At 49.4% G+C, this 24,382-nt stretch overlaps 1 protein-coding gene across 1 annotated transcript in view; it reads left to right on the top strand.

Annotated features, from left to right (window-relative positions):
- The window catches only part of LOC140410305 (nectin-4-like), a 149,536-nt gene that overhangs the window by 53,536 nt on the left and 71,618 nt on the right, over window positions 1–24,382 (top strand). The window contains exon 4 of the mRNA XM_072498286.1: window positions 1,815–1,932. Within this exon, the coding sequence (XP_072354387.1) occupies window positions 1,815–1,932 (118 nt within the window). The remainder of the gene's footprint in view (window positions 1–1,814; window positions 1,933–24,382) is intronic.

Raw genomic sequence — 24,382 nt, 5'->3', positions numbered from 1 at the left:
GTATCAAACCCCGTGCTGTTCCTGTCCTGGGAGGGTTTGATGGAGACAGTGTAGAGGGAGCGTTACTCTGTGTCTAACCCCGTGCTGCACCTGTCCTGGGAGTGTTTGATGGGGACAGTGTAGAGGGAGCTTTACTCTGTATCTAACCCCGTGCTGTACCTGTCCTGGGAGTGTTTGATGGGGACAGTGTAGAGGGAGCTTTACTCTGTATCTAACCCCGTGCTGTACCTGTCCTGGGAGTGTTTGATGGGGACAGTGTAGAGGGAGCTTTACTCTGTATCTAACCCCGTGCTGTCCCTGTCCTGGGAGTGTTTGATGGGGACAGTGTAGAGGGAGCTTTACTCTGTATCTAACCCCGTGCTGTACCTGTCCTGGGAGTGTTTGATGGGACAGTGTAGAGGGAGCTTCACTCAGTATCTAACCCCGTGCTGTACCTGTCCTGGGAGTGTTTGATGGGACAGTGTAGAGCGAGCGTTACTCTGTGTCTAACCCCGTGCTGTACCTGTTCTGGGAGTGTTTGATGGGGACAGTGCAGAGGGAGCTTTACTCTGTATCTAACCCCGTGCTGTACCTGTCCTGGGAGTGTTTGATGGGGACAGTGTAGAGGGGGCTTTAGTCTGTATCTAACCCCGTGCTGTACCTGTCCTGGGAGTGTTTGATGGGCACAGTGTAGAGGGGGCTTTACTCTGTATCAAACCCCGTGCTGTTCCTGTCCTGGGAGGGTTTGATGGAGACAGTGTAGAGGGAGCGTTACTCTGTATCTAACCCCGTGCTGTACCTGTCCTGGGAGTGTTTGATGGGGACAGTGTAGAGGGAGCTTTACTCTGTATCTAACCCCGTGCTGTACCTGTCCTGGGAGTGTTTGATGGGGACAGCGTAGAGGGAGCTTTACTCTGTATCTAACCCCGTGCTGTACCTGGCCTGGGACTGTTTGATGGGGACAGTGTAGAGGGAGCTTTACTCTGTATCTAACCCCGTGCTGTACCTGTCCTGGGAGTGTTTGATGGGGACAGTGTAGTGGGAGCTTTACTCGGTATCTAACCCCGTGCTGTTCCTGTCCTGGGAGTGTTTGATGGGGACAGTGGAGAGGGAGCTTTACTCTCTATCTAACCCCGTGCTGTACCTGTCCTGGGAGTGTTTGATGGGGACAGTGTAGAGGGAGCTTTACTCTGTATCTAACCCCGTGCTGTTCCTGTCCTGGGAGTGTTTGATGGGGACAGTGTAGAGGGAGCTTTACTCTGTATCTAACCCCGTGTTGTACCTGTCCTGGGAGTGTTTGATGGGGACAGTGTGGAGGGAGCTTTACTCTGTATCTAACCCCGTGCTGTACCTGTCCTGGGAGTGTTTGATGGCGACAGTGTAGAGGGAGCTTTACTCTGTATCTAACCCTGTGCTGTACCTGTCCTGGGAGTGTTTGATGGGGACAGTGTAGAGGGAGCTTTACTCTGTATCTAACCCTGTGCTGTACCTGTCCTGGGAGTGTTTGATGAGGACAGTGTAGAGGGAGCTTTACTCTGTATCTAACCCCGTGCTGTACCTGTCCTGGGAGTGTTTGATGGGGACAGTGTAGAGCGAGCTTTACTCTGTATCTAACCCCGTGCTGTACCTGTCCTGGGAGTGTTTGATGGGTACAGTGTAGAGCGAGCTTTACTCTGTATCTAACCCCGTGCTGTACCTGGCCTGGGAGTGTTTGATGGGGACAGTCTGGAGGAGCATTTGTCTATTCTTAAAATGTGTAGATGGTGTACGTGTGTAGAGGTATGTGTACACCATTATTTCATGATTTGACAAATCTTTAACTTTTCCTCTCCTAGTTGTTCCAGAAGTCACCATTAGCAAATCCTCCGAAGATTGGCATGAGGGTCTGGAAAAGGCAGAACTTACATGTCAGGAAAATGGGAATCCTGCAGCCACCGACTTCTCTTGGCGAAGGTGATGGTCCATTTGGATTGTGTACAATGGGAGTGAATGGGAAGGGGTTTGGGGTCCATTGGGATTGTGTACTCCGGGAGTGAATGGGAAGGGGTTTGGGTCCATTGGGATTGTGTACAGTGGGAGTGAATGGGAAGGGGTTTGGATCCATTGGGATTGTGTACAGTGGGAGTGAATGGGAAGGGGTTTGGATTCATTGGGATTGTGTACAGTGGGTGTGAATGGGAAGGGGTTTGGGTCCATTGGGATTGCGGACAGTGGGAGTGAATGAAAAGGGATTTGGGACCATTGGGATTGTGTACAGTGAGAGTGAATGAGAAGGGATTTGTGTCCATTGGGATTGTGCACAGTGGGAGTGAATGGGAAGGAGTTTGGATACATTGGGATTGTGTACAGTGGGAGTGAATGAAAAGGGATTTGGGTCCATTGGGATTGTGTACAGTGAGAGTGAATGGGAAGGGGTTTGTGTCCTTTGGGATTGTGTACAGTGGGAGTGAATGGGAAGGGGTTTGGATTCATTGGGATTGTGTACAGTGGGAGTGAATGGGAAGGGGTTTGGTTCCATTGGGATTGTGTACAGTGGGAGTGAATGGGAAGGGGTTTGGTTTCATTGGGATTGTGTACAGTGGGTGTGAATGGGAAGGGGTTTGTGTCCATTGGGTTAGTGTACAGTGAGAGTGAATGGGAAGGGGTTTGTGTCCATTGCGATTGTGTACAGTGGGAGTGAATGGTAAGGGGTTTGGATTCATTGGGATTGTGTACAGTGGGAGTGAATGGGAAGGGGTTTGGTTCCATTGGGATTGTGTACAGTGAGAGTGAATGGGAAGGGGTTTGTGTCCATTGGGATTGTGTACAGTGGGAGTGAATGGGAAGGGGTTTGGATCCATTGGGATTGTGTACAGTGGGAGTGAATGGGAAGGGGTGTGGTTCCATTGGGATTGTGTACAGTGAGAGTGAATGGGAAGGGGTTTGTGTCCATTGGGATTGTGTCCAGTGGGAGTGAATGGGAAGGGGTTTGGATCCATTGGGATTGTGTACAGTGGGAGTGAATGGGAAGGGGTTTGGATTCATTGGGATTTTGTACAGTGGGAGTGAATGGGAAGGAGTTTGGGTCCATTGGGATTGCGGACAGTGGGAGTGAATGAAAAGGGATTTGGGACCATTGGGATTGTGTACAGTGAGAGTGAATGGGAAGGGATTTGTGTCCATTGGGATTGTGCGCAGTGGGAGTGAATGGGAAGGAGTTTGGATCCATTGGGATTGTGTACAGTGGGAGTGAATGAAAAGGGATTTGGGTCCATTGGGATTGTGAACAGTGAGAGTGAATGGGAAGGGGTTTGTGTCCATTGGGATTGTGTACAGTGGGAGTGAATGGGAAGGGGTTTGGTTCCATTGGGATTGTGTACAGTGAGAGTGAATGGGAAGGGGTTTGTGTCCACTGGGATTGTGTACAGTGGGAGTGAATGGGAAGGGGTTTGGATTCATTAGGATTGTGTACAGTGGGAGTGAATGGGAAGGGGTTTGGATTCATTGGGATTGTGTACAGTGGGAGTGAATGAAAAGGGATTTGGGTCCATTGGGATTGTGTACAGTGAGAGTGAATGGGAAGGGGTTTGTGTCCATTGGGATTGTGTACAGTGGGAGTGAATGGGAAGGGGTTTGGATCCATTGCGATTGTGTACAGTGGGAGTGAATGGGATGCGGTTTGGGTCCACTGGGATTGTGGACAGTGGGAGTGAATGGGATGCGGTTTGGGTCTATTGGGATTGTGTACAGTGGGAGTGAATGGGTCGGACAGTAGCGTAGTGGTTGGCACTGTGGCTTCACAGCATCAGGGTCCCAGGTTTGATTCCCTGCTGGGTCACTGTCTGTGCGGGGTCTACATGTTATCCCCGTGTTTGCGTGGGTTTCTACGGGCGCTCAGGTTTCCTCCCACAGTCAAAAGATGTGCAGGTTAGGTGGATAGGCCATGCTAAATTGCCGTGGGTCCGAATGGGAAGGAGTTTGTGTCCATTGGGATAGTGTACAGTGGGAGTGAATAGGAAGAGGTTTGCATCCATTGCGATTGTGAACAGAGGGAGTGAATGGGAAGGAATTTGGGTCCATTGAGATTGTGTACAGTGGGAGTGAATAGGAAGGGGTTTGGGGTCCATTGGGATTATGTTCAATAGGAGTGAATGGGAAGGGGTTCAGGGCCTATTTGGGTTGTGCACAGTATGAGTGAATGGGAAGGTGTTTGGATCTATTGTGGTTGTGTACATTAGGAGGGAATGGGAAGGGGTTTGGGTCCATTGGGATTGTGTACAGTGGGAGTGAATGGGAAGGGGTTTGGGTCCATTGGGATTGTGTACTGTGGGAGTCAATGGAAAGGAGTTTGGGTCCATCAGGATTGGGTAAAATGGGAGTGAATGGGAAAGTGTTTGGGTCCATTGGGATTGTGTGCAGTCGGAGTGAATGGGAAGGGGTTTGGGTCCATTGGGATTGTGTACATTGTGAGTGAATGGGAAGGAGTTTGGGTCTACTGGGATTGTGTACAGTGGGAGGGAATGGGAAGGAGTTTGGGTCAACTGGGATTGTGTACTCTGGGAGTGAATGGTAAGGGGTTTGGTTCCATTTGGGTTGTCTACATTGAGAGTGAATGGGATGGGGTTTGTGTCCATTGGGATTGTGCACAGTGGGAGTGAACGGGAAGTGTTTTGGATCCATTGGGATTGTGTACAGTGGGAGTGAACGGGAAGGGGGTTGAGTCCATTGGGATTGTGTACAGTGTGAGTGATTGGGAAAGAGTTTGGATCCATTGGGATAGTGTACAGTGGCAGTGAATAGGAAGGGGTTTGCAACCATTGGGATTGTGAATAGTGGGAGTGAATGGGAAGGGGTTCGGGGTCCATTGGGATTGTTTACATTGGGAGTGAATGGGAAGGGTTTTGGATTCATTGGGATTGTGTACAGAGGGAGTGAATGGGAAGGTTTTTGGATTCATTGGGATTGTGTACAGTGGGAGTGAATGGTAAGGGGTTTCGTCCATTGGGATTGTGTACAGTGGGAGTGAATGGGAAGGGGTTTGGGTCTACTGGGATTGTGTACAGTGGGAGTGAATGGGAAGGGGTTTGGGTCCATTGGGATTGTGTACAGTGTGAGTGAATGGGAAGGAGTTTGGGTCCACTGGGATTGTGTACAGTGGGAGTGAGTGGGAACAGGTTTGGGTCTACTGGGGTTGTGTACAGTGGGTGTGAATGGTAAGGGGTTTGGGTCCATTGGGATTGTGTACATTGTGAGTGAATGGGAAGGAGTTTGGGTCTACTGGGATTGTGTACAGTGGGAGGGAATGGGAAGGGGTTTGGGTCCACTGGGAATGTGTGCAGTGGGAGTAAATGGGAAGGGGTTTGGGTCCATTGGGTTTCTGGACAGTGGGAGTGAATGGGAAGGAGTTTGGGTCCATTGGGATTGTGTACAGTGGGAGTGAATGGGAAGGAGTTTGGGTCCACAGGGATTGTGCACTCTGGGAGTGAATGGGAAGGAGTTTGGGTCCATTTTGATTGTGTACAGTGGGAGTGAATGGGAAGGGGTTTGGGTCCATTGGGATTGTGTACTCCGGGAGTGAATGGGAAGGAGTTTGGGAGCATTGGGATTGTGTACAGTGGGAGTGAATGAGATGAGGGTTGCGTCCATTGGGATTGTGTACAGTGGGAGTCAATGGGAAGGAGTTTGGGTCCACAGGGATTGTGTACTCTGGGAGTGAATGGGAAGGAGTTTGGGTCCATTGAGATTGTGTCCAGTGTGAGTGAATGGGAAGGGGTTTGGGCCCATTGGGATTGTGTGCAGTGGGAGTGAATGGGAAGGAGTTTGGTTCCATTGGGATTGTGTACAGTGGGAGTGAATGGGAAGGGGTTTGGGTCCATTGGGATTCTGTACAGTCGGAGTGAATGGGAAAGGGTTCGGGTCCATTGGGATTGTGTACTCTGGGAGTGAATGGGAAGTGGTTTGGGTCCATTGGGATTGTGTCCCGGCGACTAGTGGCTTTTCACAGTAACTTCATTTGAAATCTACTTGAGACAAGAAGTGATTTTAATTTCATTTCATTGGGATAGTGTACAGTGGGAGTGAATGTGAAGGGGTTTGCAACCATTGGGATTGTGTACAATGGGAGTGAATGGGAAGGGGTTTGGGTCCATTGGCATTGTGTTCAGTGGGAGTGAATGGGAAGGGGTTTGTGTCCATTGAGATTGTGTGTAGTGGGAGTGAATGGGAAAGGGTTTGTGTCCATTGGGATTGTGTGCAGTGGGAGTGAATGGGTAGGAGTTTGGATCCATTGAGATTGTGTACAGTGGGAGTGAATGGGAAGGGGTTTGGGTCCATTGTGATTGTCTGCAGAGGGACTGAATAGGAAGGGGTTTGGGTCTACTGGGTTTGTGTACAGTGCGAGTGAATAGGAAGTGGTTTGGATCTAATGGGATTGTGTACAGGGGGAGTGAATGGGAAGGGGTTTGGGTCCATTGGGATTGTGTACTCTGGGAGTGAATGGGAAGTGGTTTGGGTCCATTGGGATTGTGTCCCGGCAAATAGGTGCTTTTCACAGTAACTTCATTTGAAATCTACTTGTGACAATAAGTGATTTTAATTTCATTTCATTGGGATAGTGTACAGTCGAGAGAATGGGAAGGGGTTTGCACCCATTGGGATTGTTTACTGTGGGAGTGAATGCAAGGGGTTTGGTTCCATTGGGATTGTGAACAGTGGGAGTGAATGGGAAGAGGTTTGGGTCCATTGGGATTGTGTACAGTGGGAGTGAATGAAGGGGGTTTGGGTCAATTGGGAATGTGTACAGTGGGAGTGAATGCGAAGGGCATTAGGTCCATTGGGATTGTGTACAATGTGAGTGAATGGGAAGGGGTTTGGGTCCATTGAGATTGTGACCAGTGTGAGTGAATGGGAAGGGGTTTGGGCCCATTGGGATTGTGTGCAGTGGGAGTGAATGGGAAGGAGTTTGGGTCTACTGGGATTGTGTACAGTGGGAGTGAGTGGGAACAGGTTTGGGTCTATTGGGGTTGTGTACAGTGGGAGTGAATGGGAAGGGGTTTGGGTCTACTGGGATTGTGTACAGTGGGAGTGAATGGGAAGGGGTTTGGGTCTACTGGGATTGTGTACAGTGGGAGTAAATAGGAAGGGGTTTGGATCTACTGGGATTGAGTACAGTGGGAGTGAATGGGAAGGGGTTTGGGTCCATTGGGATTGTGTACAGTGTGAGTGAATGGGAAGGAGTTTGGGTCTACTGGGATTGTGTACAGTGGGAGTGAGTGGGAACAGGTTTGGGTCTATTGGGGTTGTGTACAGTGGGAGTGAATGGGAAGGGGTTTGGGTCCATTGGGATTGTGTACATTGTGAGTGAATGGGAAGGAGTTTGGGTCTACTGGGATTGTGTACAGTGGGAGTGAATGGGAAGGATGTTGGGTCAACTGGGATTGTGTACTCTGGGAGTGAATGGTAAGGGGTTTGGTTCCATTGGGATTGTGAACAGTGGGAGTGAATGGGAAGGGGTTTGGGTCCATTGGGATTGTGTACAGTGGGAGTGAATGGGAAGGGCTTTGGATCCATTGGGATGGTGTACAGTGGGAGTGAATGGGAAGGGGTTTGGGTGCATTGGGATTGTGTTCAATGGGAGTGAATGGGAAGGGGTTTGGGTCCATTGGGATTGTGTACAGTGGGAGTGAATGGGAAGGGGTTTTGTTCCATTGGGATTGTGTACTGTTGTAGTCAATGGAAAGGAGTTTGGGTCCATCAGGATTGGGTAAAATGGGAGTGAATGGGAAAGGGTTTGGGTCCATTGGGATTGTGTACAGTGGGAGTGAAAGGGAAGGGGTTTTGATTCATTGGGATTGTGTACAGTGGGAGTCAATGGGAAGGGGTTTGGGTCCATTGGGATTGTGTACAATGGGAGTTAATCAAAGGTGTTTGGATCCATTGGGTTTGTGGACAGTGAGAGTGAATGGGAAGGGGTTTGGATCATTGGGATTTTGTACAATGGTAGTGAATGGGTAGGAGTTTGGGTCCACTGGGGTTATGTACTCTGGGAGTGAACGGGTAGGGTTTGGGTCCTTTTTGATTGTGTACTCTGGGAGTGAATGGGAAGGGGTTTGGGTCCATTGGGATTGTGTACTCAGGGAGTGAATGGGAATCGGTTTGGGTGCATTGGGATTGTGTTCAATGGGAGTGAATGGGACGGGGTTTGGGTCCATTGGGATTGTGTACAGTGGGAGTGAATGGGAAGGGGTTTTGTTCCATTGGGATTGTGTACTGTGGGAGTCAATGGAAAGGAGTTTGTGTCCATCAGGATTGGGTAAAATGGGAGTGAATGGGAAAGGGTTTGCGTCCATTGGGATTGTGTACAGTGGGAGTGAAAGGGAAGGGGTTTTGATTCATTGGGATTGTGTACAGTGGGAGTCAATGGGAAGGGGTTTGGGTCTATTGGGATTGTGTACCGCAGGAGTGAATGGGAAGGGGTTTGGGTCCATTGGGACTGTGTACAGTTGGAGTGAATGGGAAGGTGTTTGGGTCCATCAGGTTAGTGTAAAGTGGGAGTGAATGGGAAGGGGTTTGGGTCCATTGGGGTTGTGTACAGTGGGAGTGAATGGGAAGGGGTTTGGGTCCATTGGGATTGTGTACAGTGGGACTGAATGGGAAGGGGTTTGGATCCATTGGGATTGTGTACAGTGCGAGTGAATGGGAAGGGGTTTGGATCCATTGGGATTGTGTACAGTGGGCGTGAATGGGAAGGGGATTGGGTCCCTTGGGATTGTGTACAGTGGGACTGAATGGGAAGGGGTTTGGATCCATTGGGATTGTGTACAGTGCGAGTGAATGGGAAGGGGTTTGGATTCATTGGGATTGTTTACAGTGGGAGTGAATGGGAAAGGGTCTGGGTCCATTGGGATTGTGTACAGTGGGAGTGAATGCAAAGGAGTTTGGGTCCACTGGGGTTATGTACTCTGGGAGTCAATGGGAAGGGTTTGGGTCCATTGGGAATGTGTTCATTGGGAATGAATGGGAAAGGCGTTGGGTCCATTGGGATTGTGTACAGTGGGAGTGAATGGGAAGGAGTTTGGTTCCACTGGGGCTATGTACTCTGGGAGTGAATGGGTCGGGTTTGGGTCCATTTTGATTGTGTACTCTGGGAGTGAATGGATAACGGTTTGGGTCCATTGGAACTGTGTGCTCCGGGAGTGAATGGGAAGGGGTTTGGGTGCATAGGGATTGTGTACAGTGGGAGTGAATGGGAAGGGGTTTGGGTCCATTGGGATAGTGTACAATGGGAGTTAATGGAAGGGGTTTGGATCCATTGGGTTTGTGGACAGTGAGAGTGAATGAGAAGGAGTTTGGGTCCATTGGGATTGTGTACAGTGGGAGGGAATGGGAAGGGGTTTGGGTCCATTGGAATTGTGTACAGTGCGGTGAATGGGAAGGGGTTTGGGTCCATTGGAATTGTGTGCAATGGGAGTTAATGAAAGGGGTTTGGATCCATTGGGTTTGTGCGCAGTGAGAGTGAATGGGTCGGACTGTAGCACAGTGGTTAGCACTGTGGCTTCACAGCTCCAGCGTCCCAGGTTCGATTCCCGGCTGGGTCACTGTCTGTGCGGAGTCTACACGTTCTCCCCGTGTCTGCGTGCGTTTCCATGGGGGCTCCGGTTTCCTACCACAGTCCAAAGACGTGCAGGTTAGGTGGATTGGCCATGATAAATTGCCGTGTGTCCGAAGAGGAAGGGACTTGGGTCCATTGGCATTGTGTACTCTGGGAGTGAATGGGAAGTAGTTTGGGTCCATTGGGATAGTGTACAGTGGCAGTGAAAAGGAAGGGGTTTGCATCCATTGGAATTGTGTACAGTGGGAGTGAATGGGAAGGGGTTTGGGTCCATTGGGATTGTGTAGTGTGGGAGTGAATGGGAAGGGGTTTGGGTCCATTGGGATTGTGTACAGTGAGAGTGAATGGGAAGGGGTTTGGGTGCATTGGGATTGTGTACAGTGGGAGTGAAGGGGAAGGGGTTTGGGTCCATTGGAATTGTGCACAGTGGGAGTGAATGGGAAGGAGTTTGGGTCCATTGGGATTGTGTACAGTGAGGGTGAATGGGAAGGGTTTTGGGTGCATTGGGATTGTGTACAGTAGGAGTGAATGGGAAGGGGTTTGGGTGCATTGGGATTGTGTACAGTGGGAGTGAATGGGAAGGGGTTTGGGTCCATTGGGATTCTGTACAGTGGGAGTGAATGGGAAGGGGTTTGGGTCCATTGGGATTCTGTACAGTGGGAGTGAATGGGAAGAGGGTTGGGTCCATTGGAATTGTGTACAATGGGAGTTAATGGAATGAGTTTGGATCCATTGGGTTTGTGGACAGTGAGAGTGAATGGGAAGGGGTTTGGGTGCATTGGGATTGTGTACAGTGGGAGTGAATGGGAAGGGGTTTGGGTCCATTGGGATTCTGTACAGTGGGATTGAATGGGAAGAGGGTTGGATCCATTGGGATTGTGTACAATGGGAGTCAATGGAAAGTGTTTGGATCCATTGGGTTTGTGGACAGTGGGAGTGAATGGGAAGGGGTTTGGATCCATTGTGATTGTGTACAATGGGAGTGAATGGGAAGGGGTTTTTGTCCATTTGGATTTTGCACAGTGGGAGTGAATGGGAAGGAGTTTGGATCCATTGGGATTGTGCACAGTGGGATTGAGTGGGAAAGGGTTTTGATCCATTGGGATTGTGTACAGAGGGAGTGAATGTGTTGGACGGTAGCATAGTGGTTAGCACTGTGGCTTCACAGCATCAGGGTCCCAGGTTTAATTCCCGGCTGGGTCACTGTCTGCGCGGAGTCTACACGTTTTCCTCGTGTCTGCGTGCGTTTCCATGGGAGCTCCGGTTTCATCCCACAGTCCAAAGACGTGCAGGTTAGGTGGATTGGCCATGCTAAATTGCCGTGTGTCCGAATGGGAAGGGATTTGGGTCCATTGGCATTGTGTACTATGGGAGTGAATGGGAAGTATTTTGTGTCCATTGGGATAGTGTACAGCGGCAGTGAAAAGGAAGGGGTTTGCATCCATTGGGATTGTGAACAGTGGGAGTGAATGGGAAGGGGTTTGGGTCCATTGGGATTGTGTACTCTGGGAGTGAATGGGAAGGGTTTGGGTCCATTGGGATTATGTACTCTGGGAGTGAATGGGAAGGGGATTGGGTCCATTGGGATTGCATACAGTGGGAGTGAATGGGAAGGGGGTTGGGTCCACTGGGATTGTGTACAGACGGAGTGAATGGGAAGGGTGTTGGGTCCATTGGGATTGTGTACTCTGGGAGTGAATGGGAAGGGGTTGGGTCCATTGGGATTATGTACTCTGCGAGTGAATGGGAAGGGGATTGGGTCCATTGGGATTGTGTACAGTGGGAGTGAATGGGAAGGGTTTTGGGTCCACTGGGATTGTGTGCAGATGGAGTGAATGGGAAGGGGGTTGGGTCCATTGAATTTGTGTACAATGGGAGTTAATAGAAGGGGTTTGGATCCATTGCGATTGTGTGCAGTGGGAGTGAATGGGAAGGGATTTGGGTCCATTGGGTTTGTGTACAGTGGGAGTGAACGGGAAGGGGGTTGAATCCATTGGGATTGTGTCCAGTGCGAGAGAATACAAAAGAGTTTGGATCCATTGGGATAGTGTATAGTGGCAGTAGATAGGAAGGGGTTTGCATCCATTGGGATTGTGATCAGTGGGAGTGAATGGGAAGGGGTTTGGGGTCCATTGGGATTGTGTTCAATGGGAGTGAACGGGAAGGGGTTCGAGGTCAATTGAGATTGTGCACAGTGAGAGTGAATGGGAAGGGGTTTAAATCTATTGTGATTGTATACATTGGGAGTGAATGGGAACATGTTTGGGTCTATTGGGAATGTGTACAGTGGGAGTGAATGGGAAGGGGTTTGGGTCCATTGGGATTGTGTACAGTGGGAGTGAATGGGAAGGGGTTTGGGTCCATTGGGATTGTGTACAGTGGGAGTGAATGGGAAAGGCTTTGGGTCCATTGGGATTGTGTACTCTGGAAGTGAACGGGAAGAGGTTTGGGTCCATTGGGATTGTGTCCCGGGGCTTCTCACAGTAACTTCATTTGAAGCCTACTTGTGATAATAAGTGATTTTCATTTCATTTCATTGGGATAGTGTTAAGTGGGAGTGAATGGGAAGGGGACTGCAACCACTGGGATTGTGTACCGTGGGAGTGAATGGGTAGATGTTTGCAACCACTGGGATTGTGTACAGTGTGAGTGAATGGGAAGGGGTTTGCAGCCATTGGGATTGTTTCCAGTGGGAGTGAATGCAAGGGGTTTGGTTCCATTGGGATTGTGATTAGTGGGAGTGAATGGGAAGGGGTTTGGATCCATTGGGATTGTGTACAATGGGTGTGAATGTAAATGGGTTTGGGACATTGAGATTGTGTTCAGTGGGAGTGAATGGGAAGGGCATTGGGTCCATTGGGATTGTGTACAGTGGGAGTGAATGGGAAGGGTTTTGGGTCAAAAGGGATTGTGTACAATGGGAGTGAATGGGAAGGGGTTTGGGTCCATTGGCATTGTGTGAAGAGGGTGTGAATGGGAAGGCGTTTGGGTCCATTGGCATTGTGTTCAGTGGGAGTGAATGGGAAGGGGTTTAGGTCAATTGGGATTGTGTACAGTGGGAGTGAATGGGAAGGGGTTTGGGTCCATTGAGATTGTGTTCAGTGGAAGTGAATGGGAAGGGGTTTGTGTCCATTGGGATTGTGTGCAGTGGGAGTGAATGGGAAGGAGTTTGTGTCCATTGAGATTGTGTACAGTGGGAGTGAATGGGAAGGGGTTTGGGTCCATTGGGATTGTGTGCAGAGGGAGTGAATGGGAAGGATTTTGGTTCCATTAGGTTTGTGGACAGTGGGAGTGAATGGGAAGTAATTTGGCTCCACACGGATTGTGTTCAATGGGAGTGAATGGGAAGGGGTTCGGGGTCCATTGGGATTGTGCACAGTGGTAGTGAATGGGAAGGGGTTTGGATCTATTGTGATTGTGTACATTGGGAGTGAATGGTAAGGGGTTTGGGTCCAGTGGGATTGTGTACAGTGGGAGTGAATGCAAAGGGGTTTGGGTCCATTGGGATTCTGTACAGAGGGGGTGAATGGGAAATGGTTCGGGTCCATTGTGATTGTGTACAGTGGGAGTGAATGGGAAAGGGTTCGGGTCCATTGGGATTGTGTACTCTGGGAGTGAATGGGAAGTGGTTTGGGTCCATTGGGATTGTGTCCCGGCAACTAGGGGCTTTTAACAGTAACTTCATTTGAAATCTACTTGTGACAATAAGTGATTTTAATTTCATTTCATTGGGATAGTGTACAGTCGAGTGAATGGGAAGGGGTTTGCACCCATTGGGATTGTTTACTGTGGGAGTGAATGCAAGTGGTTTGGTTCCATTGGGATTGTGAACAGTGGGAGTGAATGGGAAGGGGTTTGGGTCCATTGGGATTGTGTACAGTGGGAGTGAATGAAGGGGGTTTGGGTCCATTGGGAATGTGTACAGTGGGAGTGAATGCCAAGGGCATTAGGTCCATTGGGATTGTGTACAATGTGAGTGAATGGGAAGGGGTTTGGGTCCCTTGGCGTTGTGTTCAGTGGGAGTGAATGGGAAGGGGTTTGGGCCCATTGAGCTTATGTTCAGTGGGAGTGAATGGGAAAGGGTTTGGGTCCATTGGGATTGTGTGCAGAGGAACTGAATGGAAAGGAGTTCAGGTCCATTAGGTTTGTGGACAGTGGGAGTGAATGGGAAGGAGTTTGGGTCCACTGGGATTGTGTACAGTGGAAGTGAATCGGAAGGGATTCGGGGCCACTGGGATTGTGTACAGTGGGAGTGAATGAGAGGGGGTTTGGGTCCATTGGGATTGTGTGCGGAGGGAGTTAATGGGAAGGAGTTTGGGTCCACTGTGATTGTGTACAGTGGGAGTGAATGAGAGGGGGTTTGGGTCCATTGGGATTGTGGACAGTGGGAATGAATGGGAAGGGGTTTGGGTCTACTGGGATTGTGTACAGTGGGAGTGAATAGGAAGGGGTTTGGGCCTTTGGGATTGTGTACAATGTGAGTGAATGGGAAGGAGTTTGGGTCTACTGGGATTGTATACAGTGGGAGTGAGTGGGAACAGATTTGGGTCTACTGGGGTTGTGTACAGTGGGAGTGAATGGGAAGGGGTTTGGGTCCATTGGGATTGTGTACATTGTGAGTGAATGGGAAGGAGTTTGGGTCTACTGGGATTGTGTACAGTGGGAGGGAATGGGAAGGAGTTTGGGTCAACTGGGATTGTGTACTCTGGGAGTGAATGGTAAGGGGTTTGGTTCCATTTGGGTTGTCTACATTGAGAGTGAATGGGATGGGGTTTGTGTCCATTGGGATTGTGCACAGTGGGAGTGAACGGGAAGGGGGTTGAGTCCATTGGGATTGTGTACAGTGTGAGTGAATGGGAAAGAGTTTGGATCCATTGGGATAGTGTACAGTGGCAGTGAATAGGAAGGGGTTTGCAACCATTGGGATTGTGAATAGTGGGAGTGAATGGGAAGGGGTTCGGGGTCCATTGGGATTGTTTACATTGGGAGTGAATGGGAAGGGTTTTGGATTCATTGGGATTGTGTACAGAGGGAGTGAATGGGAAGGTTTTTGGATTCATTGGGATTGTGTACAGTGGGAGTGAATGGTAAGGGGTTTCGTCCATTGGGATTGTGTACAGTGGGAGTGAATGGGAAGGGGTTTGGGTCTACTGGGATTGTGTACAGTGGGAGTGAATGGGAAGGGGTTTGGGTCCATTGGAGATTGTGTACAGTGTGAGTGAATGGGAAGGAGTTTGGGTCTACTGGGATTGTGTACAGTGGGAGTGAGTGGGAACAGGTTTGGGTCTACTGGGGTTGTGTACAGTGGGAGTGAATGGTAAGGGGTTTGGGTCCATTGGGATTGTGTACATTGTGAGTGAATGGGAAGGAGTTTGGGTCTACTGGGATTGTGTACAGTGGGAGGGAATGGGAAGGGGTTTGGGTCCACTGGGAATGTGTGCAGTGGGAGTAAATGGGAAGGGGTTTGGGTCCATTGGGTTTCTGGACAGTGGGAGTGAATGGGAAGGAGTTTGGGTCCATTGGGATTGGGTACAGTGGGAGTGAATGGGAAGGAGTTTGGGTCCACAGGGATTGTGCACTCTGGGAGTGAATGGGAAGGAGTTTGGGTCCATTTTGATTGTGTACAGTGGGAGTGAATGGGAAGGGGTTTGGGTCCATTGGGATTGTGTACTCCGGGAGTGAATGGGAAGGAGTTTGGGAGCATTGGGATTGTGTACAGTGGGAGTGAATGAGATGAGGGTTGCGTCCATTGGGATTGTGTACAGTGGGAGTGAATGGGAAGGAGTTTGGGTCCACAGGGATTGTGTACTCTGGGAGTGAATGGGAAGGAGTTTGGGTCCATTGAGATTGTGTCCAGTGTGAGTGAATGGGAAGGGGTTTGGGCCCATTGGGATTGTGTGCAGTGGGAGTGAATGGGAAGGAGTTTGGTTCCATTGGGATTGTGTACAGTGGGAGTGAATGGGAAGGGGTTTGGGTCCATTGGGATTCTGTACAGTCGGAGTGAATGGGAAAGGGTTCGGGTCCATTGGGATTGTGTACTCTGGGAGTGAATGGGAAGTGGTTTGGGTCCATTGGGATTGTGTCCCGGCGACTAGTGGCTTTTCACAGTAACTTCATTTGAAATCTACTTGAGACAAGAAGTGATTTTAATTTCATTTCATTGGGATAGTGTACAGTGGGAGTGAATGTGAAGGGGTTTGCAACCATTGGGATTGTGTACAATGGGAGTGAATGGGAAGGGGTTTGGGTCCATTGGCATTGTGTTCAGTGGGAGTGAATGGGAAGGGGTTTGTGTCCATTGAGATTGTGTGTAGTGGGAGTGAATGGGAAAGGGTTTGTGTCCATTGGGATTGTGTGCAGTGGGAGTGAATGGGAAGGAGTTTGGATCCATTGAGATTGTGTACAGTGGGAGTGAATGGGAAGGGGTTTGGGTCCATTGTGATTGTCTGCAGAGGGACTGAATAGGAAGGGGTTTGGGTCTACTGGGTTTGTGTACAGTGCGAGTGAATAGGAAGTGGTTTGGATCTAATGGGATTGTGTACAGGGGGAGTGAATGGGAAGGGGTTTGGGTCCATTGGGATTGTGTACTCTGGGAGTGAATGGGAAGTGGTTTGGGTCCATTGGGATTGTGTCCCGGCAAATAGGGGCTTTTCACAGTAACTTCATTTGAAATCTACTTGTGACAATAAGTGATTTTAATTTCATTTCATTGGGATAGTGTACAGTCGAGAGAATGGGAAGGGGTTTGCACCCATTGGGATTGTTTACTGTGGGAGTGAATGCAAGGGGTTTGGTTCCATTGGGATTGTGAACAGTGGGAGTGAATGGGAAGAGGTTTGGGTCCATTGGGATTGTGTACAGTGGGAGTGAATGAAGGGGGTTTGGGTCAATTGGGAATGTGTACAGTGGGAGTGAATGCGAAGGGCATTAGGTCCATTGGGATTGTGTACAATGTGAGTGAATGGGAAGGGGTTTGGGTCCATTGAGATTGTGACCAGTGTGAGTGAATGGGAAGGGGTTTGGGCCCATTGGGATTGTGTGCAGTGGGAGTGAATGGGAAGGAGTTTGGGTCTACTGGGATTGTGTACAGTGGGAGTGAGTGGGAACAGGTTTGGGTCTATTGGGGTTGTGTACAGTGGGAGTGAATGGGAAGGGGTTTGGGTCTACTGGGATTGTGTACAGTGGGAGTGAATGGGAAGGGGTTTGGGTCTACTGGGATTGTGTACAGTGGGAGTAAATAGGAAGGGGTTTGGATCTACTGGGATTGAGTACAGTGGGAGTGAATGGGAAGGGGTTGGGTCCATTGGGATTGTGTACAGTGTGAGTGAATGGGAAGGAGTTTGGGTCTACTGGGATTGTGTACAGTGGGAGTGAGTGGGAACAGGTTTGGGTCTATTGGGGTTGTGTACAGTGGGAGTGAATGGGAAGGGGTTTGGGTCCATTGGGATTGTGTACATTGTGAGTGAATGGGAAGGAGTTTGGGTCTACTGGGATTGTGTACAGTGGGAGTGAATGGGAAGGAGTTTGGGTCAACTGGGATTGTGTACTCTGGGAGTGAATGGTAAGGGGTTTGGTTCCATTGGGATTGTGAACAGTGGGAGTGAATGGGAAGGGGTTTGGGACCATTGGGATTGTGCACAGTGGGAGTGAACGGGAAGGGTTTTGGATCCATTGGGATTGTGTACAGTGGGAGTGAATGGGAAGATTTTTGGATTCATTGGGATTGTGTACAGTGGGAGTGAATGGTAAGGGGTTTGGGTCCATTGGGATTGTGTACAGTGGGAGGGAATGGGAAGGGATTTGGGACCACTGGGATTGTGTATTGAGGGAGTCAATGAAAATGAGTTTGGGTCCATCGGGATTGTGTAAAGTGGGAGCGAATGGGAAGGGGTTTGGTTCCATTGGGATTGTGTACAGTGGGAGTGAATGCGAAGGGGTTTGGGTCCATTGGGATTCTGTACAGAGGGGGTGAATGGGAAAGGGTTCGGGTCGATTGGGATTGTGTGCTCTGGTAGTGAATGGGAAGTGGTTTGGTTCCATTGGGATTGTGTCCCGGCAACTAGGGGATTTTCACAGTAAATTCATTTGAAATCTACTTGTGACAATAAGTGATTTTAATTTCATTTCATTGGGATAGTGTACAGTCGAGTGAATGGGAAGGGGTTTGCACCCATTGGGATTGTTTACTGTGGGAGTGAATGCAAGGGGATTGGTTCCATTGGGATTGTGAACAGTGGGAGTGAATGGGAAGGGGTTTGGGTCAATTGGGATTGTGTACAGTGGGAGTGAATGAAGGGGGTTTGGGTCCATTGGGAATGTGTACAGTGGGAGTGAATGCCAAGGGCATTAGGTCCATTGGGATTGTGTACAATGTGAGTGAATGGGAAGGGGTTTGGGTCCCTTGGCGTTGTGTTCAGTGGGAGTGAATGGGAAGGGGTTTGGGCCCATTGAGCTTATGTTCAGTGGGAGTGAATGGGAAAGGGTTTGGGTCCATTGGGATTGTGTGCAGAGGGACTGAATGGAAAGGAGTTCAGGTCTATTAGGTTTGTGGACAGTGGGAGTGAATGGGAAGGAGTTTGGGTCCACTGGGATTGTGTACAGTGGAAGTGAATCGAAAGGGATTCGGGGCCACTGGGATTGTGTACAGTGAATGAGAGGGGGTTTGGGTCCATTGGGATTGTGTGCGGAGGGAGTTAATGGGAAGGAGTTTGGGTCCACTGTGATTGTGTACAGTGGGAGTGAATGGGAAGGAGTTTGTGTCCACAGGGATTGTGTACTCTGGGAGTGAATGGGAAGGAGTTTGGGTCCATTGAGATTGTGTCCAGTGTGAGTGAATGGGAAGGGGTTTGGGCCCATTGGGATTGTGTGCAGTGGGAGTGAATGGGAAGGAGTTTGGGTCTACTGGGATTATGTACAGTGGGAGTGAATGGGAAGGGGTTTGGGTCTACTGGGATTGTGTACAGTGGGAGTGAATGGGAAAGGGTTTGGGTCTACTGGGATTGTGTACAGTGGGAGTGAATGGGAAGGGGTTTGGGTCCATTGGGATTGTGTACAGTGTGAGTGAATGGGAAGGAGTTTGGGTCTACTGGGATTGTGTGCAGTGGGAGTGAGTGGGAACAGGTTTGGGTCTACTGGGGTTGTGTACAGTGGGAGTGAATGGGAAGTGGTTTGGGTCCATTGGGATTGTGTACATTGTGAGTGAATGGGAAGGAGTTTGGGTCTAATGGGATTGTGTACAGTGGGAGGGAATGGGAAGGAGTTTGGGTCAACTGGGATTGTGTACTCTGGGAGTGAATGGTAAGGGGTTTGGTTCCATTGGGGTTGTCTATATTGAGAGTGAATGGGATGGGGTTTGTGTCCATTGGGATTGTGCACAGTGTGTGTGAACGGGAAGTGTTTTGGATCCATTGGGATTGTGTACAGTGGGAGTGAACGGGAAGGGGGTTGAGTCCATTGGGATTGTGTACAGTGTGAGTGAATGGGAAAGAGTTTGGATCCATTGGGATAGTGTACAGTGGCAGTGAATAGGAAGGGGTTTGCAACCATTGGGATTGTGAATAGTGGGAGTGAATGGGAAGGGGTTCGGGGTCCATTGGGATTGTGCACAGAGAGAGTGAATGGGAAGGGGTTTAAATCTATTGTGATTGTGTACATTGGGAGTCAATGGGAAGGGTTTTGGATTCATTGGGATTGTGTACAGAGGGAGTGAATGGGAAGGTTTTTGGATTCATTGGGATTGTGGACAGTGGGAGTGAATGGTAAGGGGTTTGGTCCATTGGGATTGTGTACAGTGGGAGTGAATGGGAAGCGGTTTGGGTCTACTGGGATTGTGTACAGTGGGAGTGATTGGGAAGGGGTTTGGGTCCATTGGGATTGTGTACAGTGTGAGTGAATGGGAAGGAGTTTGGGTCTACTGGGATTGTGTACAGTGGGAGTGAGTGGGAACAGGTTTGGGTCTACTGGGATGTGTACAGTGGGAGTGAATGGTAAGGGGTTTGGGTCCATTGGGATTGTGTACATTGTGAGTGAATGGGAAGGAGTTTGGGTCTACTGGGATTGTGTACAGTGGGAGGGAATGGGAAGGAGTTTGGGTCAACTGGGATTGTGTACTCTGGGAGTGAATGGTAAGGGGTTTGGTTCCATTGGGGTTGTCTACATTGAGAGTGAATGGGATGGCGTTTGTGTCCATTGGGATTGTGCACAGTGGGAATGAACGGGAAGTGTTTTGGATCCATTGGGATTGTGTACAGTGGGAGTGAATGGGAAGGGGGTTGAGTCCATTGGGATTGTGTACAGTGTGAGTGAATGGGAAAGAGTTTGGATCCATTGGGATAGTGTACAGTGGCAGTGAATAGGAAGGGGTTTGCAACCATTGGGATTATGAATAGTGGGAGTGAATGGGAAGGGGTTCGGGGTCCATTGGGATTGTGCACAGTGAGAGTGAATGGGAAGGAGTTTGGGTCTACTGGGATTGTGTACAGTGGGAGTGAGTGGGAAGGGGTTTGGGTCTACTGGGATTGTGTACAGTGGGAGTGAATGGGAAGGGGTTTGGGTCCATTGGGATTGTGTACAGTGTGAGTGAATGGGAAGGAGTTTGGGTCTACTGGGATTGTGTACAGTGGGAGTGAGTGGGAACAGGTTTGGGTCTACTGGGGTTGTGTACAGTGGGAGTGAATGGTAAGGGGTTTGGGTCCATTGGGATTGTGTACATTGTGAGTGAATGGGAAGGAGTTTGGGTCTACTGGGATTGTGTACAGTGGGAGGGAATGGGAAGGAGTTTGGGTCAACTGGGATTGTGTACTATGGGAGTGAATGACAAGGGGTTTGGTTCCATTGGGGTTGTCTACATTGAGAGTGAATGGGATGGCGTTTGTGTCCATTGGGATTGTGCACAGTGGGAATGAACGGGACGTGTTTTGGATCCATTGGGATTGTGTACAGTGGGAGTGAATGGGAAGGGGGTTGAGTCCATTGGGATTGTGTACAGTGTGAGTGAATGGGAAAGAGTTTGGATCCATTGGGATAGTGAACAGTGGCAGTCAATAGGAAGGGGTTTGCAACCATTGGGATTGTGAATAGTGGGAGTGAATGGGAAGGGGTTCGGGGTCCATTGGGATTGTGCACAGTGAGAGTGAATGGGAAGGGGTTTAAATCTATTGTGATTGTGTACATTGGGAGTGAATGGGAAGGGTTTTGGATTCATTGGGATTGTGTACAGAGGGAGTGAATGGGAAGGTTGTTGGGTTCATTGCGATTGTGTACAGTGGGAGTGAATGGTAAGGGGTTTGGTCCATTGGGATTGTGTACAGTGGGAGTGAATGGGAAGGGGTTTGGGACCATTGGGATTCTGTATTGAGGGAGTCAATGGAAATGAGTTTGGGTCCATTGGGATAGTGTACAGTGGGAGTGAATGGGAAGGCTTTTGCAACCATTGGGATTGTGAATAGTGGGAGTGAACGGGAAGGGGTTCGGGGTCCAATGGGATTGCGTAAAATGGGAGTGAATGGGAACGTGTTTGGGTCAATTGGGAATGTGTACAGTGGGAGTGAATGGGAAGGGTTTTGAATTCATTGGGAGTGTGTACAGAGGGAGTGAATGGGAAGGGGTTTGGGTCCATTTGGATTGTGTTCAGTGGGAGTGAATGAGAAGGGGTTTGTGTCCATTGAGATTGTGTGTAGTGGGAGTGAATGGGAAAGGGTTTGTGTCCATTGGGATTGTGTGCAGTGGGAGTGAATGGGAAGGAGTTTGGATCCATTGGGATGGTGTACAAAGGGAGTGAATGGGAAGGGGTTTGTGTGCATTGAGATTGTTTGTAGTGGGAGTGAATGGTAAAGGGTTTGTGTCCATTGGGATTGTGTGCAGTGGGAGTGAATGGGAAGGAGTTTGGATCCATTGAGATTTTGTACAGTGGGAGTGAATGGGAAGGGGTTTGGGTCCATTGGGATTGTGTGCAGAGGGACTGAATGGGAAGGGGTTTGGGTCTACTGGGTTTGTGTACAGTGCGAGTGAATAGGAAGTGGTTCGGATCTAATGGGATTGTGAACAGTGGGAGTGAATGGGAAGGGGTTTGGGTCCATTGGGATTGTGAACAGTGTGAGTGAATGGGAAAGGGTTTGGGTCCATTGGGGTTGTGTCCTCTGGGAGTGAATGGGAAGTGGTTTGGGTCCATTGGGATTGTGTCCCGGCAACTAGGGGCTTTTCACAGTAACTTCATTTGAAATCTACTTGTGACAATAAGTGATTATAATTTCATTTCATTGGGGTAGTGTACAGTCGAGTGAATGGGAAGGGGTTTGCACCGATTGGGATTGTTTACTGTGGGAGTGAATGCAAGGGGTTTGGTTCCATTGGGATTGTGAACAGTGGGAGTGAATGGGAAGGGGTTTGTGTCCATTGGGATTGTGTGCAGTGGGAGTGAATGGGAAGGAGTTTGGATCCATTGAGATTTTGTACAGTGGGTGTGAATGGGAAGGGGTTTGGGTCCATTGGGATTGTGTGCAGAGGGACTGAATGGGAAGGGGTTTGGGTCTACTGGGTTTGTGTACAGTGCGAGTGAATAGGAAGTGGTTCGGATCTAATGGGATTGTGTACAGTGGGAGTGAATGGGAAGGGGTTTGGGTCCATTGGGATTGTGAACAGTGTGAGTGAATGGGAAAGGGTTTGGGTCCATCGGGATTGTGTCCTCTGGGAGTGAATGGGAAGTGGTTTGGGTCCATTGGGATTGTGTACAGTGGGAGTGAATGAAGGGGGTCTGGGTCCATTGGGAATGTGTACAGTGGGAGTGAATGCGAAGGGCATTAGGTCCATTGGGATTGTGTACAATGTGAGTGAATGGGAAGGGGTTTGGGTCCCTTGGCGTTATCTTCAGTGGGAGTGAATGGGAAGAGGTTTGGGCCCATTGAGCTTATGTTCAGTGGGAGTGAATGGGAAAGGGTTTGGGTCCATTGGGATTGTGTGCAGAGGGACTGAATGGAAAGGAGTTCAGGTCCATTAGGTTTGTGGACAGTGGGAGTGAATGAGAGGGGGTTTGGTTCCATTGGGATTGTGTGCGGAGGGAGTTAATGGGAAGGAGTTTGGGTCCACTGTGATTGTGTACAGTGGGAGTGAATGGGAAGGGGTTTGATTCCATTGTGTTTGTGGACAGTGGGAATGAATGGAAAGGAATTTGGGTCCATTGGGATTGTGTACAGTGGGAGTGAATGGGAAGGAGTTTGGGTCCACAGGGATTGTGTACTCTGGGAGTGAATGGGAAGGAGTTTGGGTCCATTGAGATTGTGTCCAGTGTGAGAGAATGGGAAGGGGTTTGGGCCCATTGGGATTGTATGCAATGGGAGTGAATGGGAAGGAGTTTGAGTCTACTGGGATTATGTACAGTGGGAGTGAACGGGAAGGGGTTTGGGTCTACTGGGATTGTGTACAGTGGGAGTGAATGGGAAGGGGTTTGGGTCTACTGGGATTGTGTACAGTGGGAGTGAATAGGAAGGGGTTTGGATCTACTGGGATTGTGTACAGTGGGAGTGAATGGGAAGGGGTTTGGGTCCATTGGGATTGTGTACAGTGTGAGTGAATGGGAAGGAGTTTGGGTCTACTGGGATTGTGTACAGTGGGAGTGAGTGGGAACAGGTTTGGGTCTATTGGGGTTGTGTACAGTGGGAGTGAATGGGAAGGGGTTTGGGTCCATTGGGATTGTGTGCATTGTGAGTGAATGGGAAGGAGTTTGGGTCTACTGGGATTTTGTACACTGGGAGTGAATGGGAAGGAGTTTGTGTCAACTGGGATTGTGTACTCTGGGAGTGAATGGTAAGGGGTTTGGTTCCATTGGAGTTGTCTACATTGAGAGTGAATGGGAAGGGGTTTGTGTCCATTGGGATTGTGCACAGTGGGAGTGAACGGGAAGGGTTTTGGATCCATTGGGATTGTGTACAGTGGGAGAGAATGGGAAGTTTTTTGGATTCATTGGGATTGTGTACAGTGGGAGTGAATGGTAAGGGGTTTGGGTCCATTGGGATTGTGTACAGTGGGAGTGAATGGGAAGATTTTTGGATTCATTGGGATTGTGTACAGTGGGAGTGAATGGTAAGGGGTTTGGGTCCATTGGGATTGTGTACAGTGGGAGGGAATGGGAAGGGGTTTGGGACCACTGGGATTGTGTATTGAGGGAGTCAATGAAAATGATTTTGGGTCCATCGGGATTGTGTAAAGTGGGAGTGAATGGGAAGGGGTTTGGGTCCATTGGGATTCTGTACAGAGGGGGTGAATGGGAAAGGGTTCGGCCCCATTGGGATTGTGTACTCTGGGAGTGAATGGGAAGTGGTTTGGGTCCATTGGGATTGTGTCCCGGCAACTAGGGGCTTTTCACAGTAACTTCATTTGAAATCTACTTGTGACAATAAGTGATTTTAATTTCATTTCATTGGGATAGTGTACAGTCGAGTGAATGGGAAGGGGTTTGCACCCATTGGGATTGTTTACTGTGGGAGTGAATGCAAGGGGTTTGGTTCCATTGGGATTGTGAACAGTGGGATTGAATGGGAAGGGGTTTGGGTCCATTGGGATTGTGTACAGTGGGAGTGAATGAAGGGGGTTTGGGTCCATTGGGATTGCGTACAGTTGGAGTGAATGCGAAGGGCATTAGGTCCATTGGGATTGTGTACAATGTGAGTGAATGGGAAGGGGTTTGGGTCCCATGGCGTTGTGTTCAGTAGGAGTGAATGGGAAGGGGTTTGGGCCCATTGAGCTTATGTTCAGTGGGAGTGAATGGGAAAGGGTTTGGGTCCATTGGGATTGTGTGCAGTGGAAGTGAATCGGAAGGGA

The sequence above is a fragment of the Scyliorhinus torazame genome, chromosome 4 (genome assembly GCF_047496885.1).
Source record: "Scyliorhinus torazame isolate Kashiwa2021f chromosome 4, sScyTor2.1, whole genome shotgun sequence".
Classification (NCBI taxonomy): domain Eukaryota; kingdom Metazoa; phylum Chordata; class Chondrichthyes; order Carcharhiniformes; family Scyliorhinidae; genus Scyliorhinus; species Scyliorhinus torazame.
Note: the sequence above shows the minus strand (reverse complement) of the source record. Positions and strands in the feature narration are given on the sequence as shown.